General features: G+C 38.5%; 1 protein-coding gene across 1 annotated transcript; it reads left to right on the top strand.

Moving 5' to 3' along the window:
* Positions 1-732: 732 nt before the first annotated feature.
* Positions 733-3,624, top strand: LOC124893962 (protein TRANSPORT INHIBITOR RESPONSE 1-like). The gene has a single exon (XM_047404771.1). It carries the CDS (start codon positions 2,279-2,281, stop codon positions 2,816-2,818), a length of 540 nt encoding a protein of 179 aa, XP_047260727.1. The 5' UTR covers positions 733-2,278; the 3' UTR covers positions 2,819-3,624.
* The last annotated feature ends 1,148 nt before the right edge of the window (positions 3,625-4,772 follow it).

The following is a 4,772-nucleotide window of genomic DNA, read 5'->3' as shown; positions in this document are numbered from 1 at the left end:
GCAATTGTGGCCATGTTTCGGGAGTAACGGTGGTGGAGGAACTTCTATCATGTCCACTTGACGAAATATGTCGAGGAGTAGAAGGGTGAGAGTTCCTTTGACTCTCCACTTGTTCTAACCTCCTACTAATAGTTGTTATTTCTCCCCTTATGGCTCCCACTTCCATACTCAACTTTTCAAGAGTTCGGGTCATAGCCTCAAGAGTGACCCTCATATTCTCCATTTCATTAGAATCCATGGGTTGAAATGTGGTTCCCTCCATTGTCAAGGTATCACCTACACAAGCAACAAACAAGTTAGTTTAAAATCCCTTTCCCCATTCACACTCTCTTGGTTCACTCACACTCAAAGCTCCACGAGTGTTGTTGATTGGCTAGTAACCCGTGAATCCTTAAGGTATGAGTATGCTCTTGTCCGGAATGAATTCTTGTTTGAAACTCAAAGAATTCCCATCAGACTAGAGTCAAGGAGTTCCAACGTATTCAAATGACAAAAGCACACAAACAAACGTTGACACGAATACAAGGCTTCAAAGGACTAATTGACAACCTAGTAGCAATGTACTAGCTTGCTAATTAGTTCTCGAGTCAATTAGAAGAAACTAAGAATCAATAATTAGAAACTAGAATATCCAAATTGAGCTTAATTAATGACTTGAATAGTGATTAAGGTGATGTGGCAGCATGAAATTGGTCATGGGTCCATACATTTTGTTCAACAACTTGAAGCCTTAATCTTCACAATTTTGTAATGGATGACTTTGCTTTTGGAGGGAAAGTAAATTCTTGTAATTTTTTAACTTTTTCCAACTCAAAAAGATGAGGCTTGACTTTACTAGTTCCACAAGACAAGGCTCCTTGTTTTAAGGAAAAGTGGTTGTTAAGTCAAGGAAGTGATATTGGCAAGTCTTTTCACAAACAACTTTACAACCTTGTCTTACAACCCCTTTGGATCTATTTTAGTCTTTATAGTGGTCAAGATATGAGATGATGAGAAGATCAAGATGAACACCACAATAATACTTCAAGAACACAACCACAATTCACCAAAAATAGCCCACTTTAAAGTCAAGCAACAACACACAAACTCAGTTTACTTCAAGTTCATTATACTACCACTTCAAGTCCACAATAGCAATGTCAATATGTTAAACTCAACTTAGCTTTAGACACCTTTTGTGTTGATGAGAAAGAAATCAACACAAGAAACCAACTAGACAAACAAAATAACATCTATATATAAACACACAAACACCAATCTCAGCCAAGACAACAACAGAACACAATTTTCTCGGCCAAGAACGAGATGGACAGATTTCTCTTTTTTTTTCTGGAATTTTCAGATTTCAGCAACCTTTTTTTTTTCTTTTTTTCTTTTTTTTGGGTATGTTTCAACTACCAAACCCAAGATTGATTTTGTTGGAAAAAAATCAACCACAAGCTTTGATACCAAATGATATAAAACTAAGTGTGTATCAAGAGATTCAAGCCAACACAAGAAGCAACAATAAGAACAACAAAGTACTAGTGAATCGAAAGAGGCCACACATGGCTTCACTAGGCTTCAACACTTGTTTTGACTAGAAAAATGAGTTTACAACAAGAACAAAAAATGATAATTTTGCTAGTGAATCGAAAGAGCCCCACACGGATTCACTAGACTTTTAGATTCAAGAACACAATGTTAGCAAGATTACAAAAGGTATAGAAACTTGACATATAATATTTAATAATCTAAGAACCCTAACAATGAGAAAGGACCCTAAGACTAATGAATATCAACAACAAATTCTTACTTGGACCAAGAGGAACTCAAGAACCCCAAGACCCTAGTTTCTAGCCAAGATCCAACACTGGTATCACTCTACTAGTGAGCTTTTGATTTTGGCCTCTCCAAAATGAGAAAGAGAAGTCACCAATATTACAAGTCTTTTGTTTCTTGAATAATAGGAATGAGCTAACTCAAAAATAACCCTAATACTATCTATTTATATTAGTCCACAAAGGGAGATAACAAATGACCATCCTACCCTTGCCAAGGGGTGGCCTTGGAGTGTAAGTTTATTACACTTCAAGGCTCCTCTTCACACTTAAAAACATTTAATCCATTAGAAGGCTTAAGTACCAACTCACACACGGCCATTTGCATGAACATAGCTTGGAGTTTTTGTAACTCCGGAGCTTGGCTACGTGTGAATGGTCGTGTACTTGTTGGATAGCTTGTAGAACTTGTTGGACAGCTTGGTACACCCGTATCAGTTTTATACTTCTGCCGCCAAATGACAAATGACGCGTTGGTTACTATTGCAAGGAACCATCCTAATATGATCCGATTTCGTTTGTGTATTATCGAGCCTCAAACACCTGATTACTCAACCCTTGAACCACTTGATACTGGTTTTGGGGCCATTGTGCAACACTGCAAGGAATTGCGGCGACTTTCTCTTTCTGGCCCCCTTACAGATCATGTGTTTGAGTACATCGGGGTCCATGCTAAGACGTTAGAGATGCTTTCCTTAGCGTTTGCAAGGGATAGCGATCTAGGCCTCCATTATGTTCTCTATGGTTGTGAGAGCCTCCGTAAATTGGAGATTAAAGACTGCCCCTTTGGCGACGAGGCTCTGTTGGCCAATGCTGCAAAGCTGGAGACAATGCGATCCCTTTGGATGTCCAACTGTTCTGTAAGTTTTGAAGCATGTAAGCTGCTAGCTCAGAAGTTGCCAGGGCTTAATGTTGAAGTTATAGACGAGAGAGGTCATCCGGATACGAGACCACAAAGTTGCCCCGTTGAGAAACTTTACATATACAGGACGTGTTAGGAAGGAGGTTCGACACTCCTGGTTTTGTTTGGATAATTGCTGAAGGTTCATCATCAACTCCATATAGCAACGGAAATTGCTCTCTGGCTTCTTCTTAGAAATGACTTCAAGTATTAGTTCCGTGCTAATCTTTCTACTTGTGTAGTTGCAGTGCCCAGTTGTGGTGGGGTTGAAGCTCGCAAGCCATCAATTTTACCCTTTGTTGAGCGACTTCGCAGCAATTAGTCACAAATAATGAGTTTAAACTCTACATGTTGTGCTGTATCAGTAAGGATTACTATTTTATTTTTGGGTGGGAGGGGGCATGTCCAACTGAGTATCCTATTTTGTATGATTATGTAGTGACTCGTTCTTCTGGTGAAATGGTGTTGTAATGTACTTCTGGTCATGTATGGTTGAACTTTAGTTGTAATTCATTTGATGATTTGTTGTTTATTTGAGTACTGGAATTCCATTTGTTCAACTTTTAGAAGTTATTTACTTAGATAAACAAACACTTCTTTTCGTTCAAAGTGGGATTTTGGTCAAAGTTGATTGAATATTTGAGGAGATGGTGTCATGAGTGCTTAAATGATTTCAGACACAGTAGGTTTGGACAGTCAAAGGCAAATATGCTGTGTAATCTACGGCTTCATGTGAATGTAGTTGCTTTTCTCCAGATCCTTTATATATATTAAAGATGTCGACTAAATAACTATAAACCTATACTTCAAATCCTGGATCCATCTGTGTGAATGCAAAGATCAAAAAAGTTGCCATGCTACTGTACTATTGTAACAAAAGCAAAAGCATGAACCAATTTATCTGTATCACTTTTCTGGTAAAAAAGTCTATTAATGTTCAAAATTCCAAACGGAAATTATCCTTTCAAAAGTTCATTCATGCACGCAATTGCTTTTACTGGTATATCGAGAGTTCCTCCACGTATTATTCGTCATTAAACGGATATCGGATTCCTCTTGGTTGATTTAAGCTTATGCCAAGGTGATATATCTGCACTACTCTAAACACTTGAATAACTCCGAGAGATAGACTTTGTGACGCAATCCCTCTAAGGTGATAGTTTCCATGATGTGTATCTGAGTAAAAGTTGCTTCATTTCTAATTGAGTAGCTCTAGATAACAAACTTCTCTTCATTAAGCTCACCAATCCTATATTTGATGGACTTAAAGGTTCCACCTGCAGAAAAGAAGACACGGTTAGCAGCCAAAATCGGAAAAGAATTAACTAGGACGATTTAACCTAGAACCTCCATTACCCCGGAAAGATTCAATACTTCTAATTGTGAGAATCAACAATGGGTACCTCATCAGTGAAGGAATAGGAGAAGTGTGCTCATCAGTGAAGGAGGCCAATCGCCATGTTAGGCTTGTCGAAGATATTCAACTAGCAATCTACCAATGAAAGAGATAATAGTCAATTACGTAGTGCAATGTATCGATAAACTTCTTTTTCTTAGAAGCAGGAGGGAAATATGCACCAATTTTGTCTATCGATAAACACTTACTGTTGCACATGAGGCCAAATGCAGCATCAACATCTCAATCATTAGAAACAGCAGCCCCTCAACACCAAATGCTTATCGGTGGCTGATTGTTGGTGACGTAAATTCACCACATTGCATCACAATTCAAACTCTTTGCACTACGAATATCTCACTTCTTCTTGAATTGGACTTTCTCGGTAACTTTATTACCTGCAGAGGTTTCACATTGTTTGTGATGATGGTATTTCTTGAAAGATATACAAAAACTGAGATATCGTAACTTGCATATGGTATAGAGGTTGCCAATTTCATGTATGTTTCAAAGAGAGACTTACAGTTGAAGTCGCTGGCATTCGGTAGCAGCAAACTCACAGTTCTAGGCATAGCAGCGGCACGCCAACTAGGAGGTGTGAACTGAGCATGTCGGAAGAGCTCGGGGAAGCAGGGAAGGGTTCTGCTTATTGAAA

Source organism: Capsicum annuum, unplaced genomic scaffold (assembly GCF_002878395.1).
Source record: "Capsicum annuum cultivar UCD-10X-F1 unplaced genomic scaffold, UCD10Xv1.1 ctg678, whole genome shotgun sequence".
NCBI lineage: Eukaryota > Viridiplantae > Streptophyta > Magnoliopsida > Solanales > Solanaceae > Capsicum > Capsicum annuum.
The sequence above is the reverse complement of the archived record's forward strand: the minus strand, read 5'-3'. Positions and strand labels throughout refer to the sequence as shown.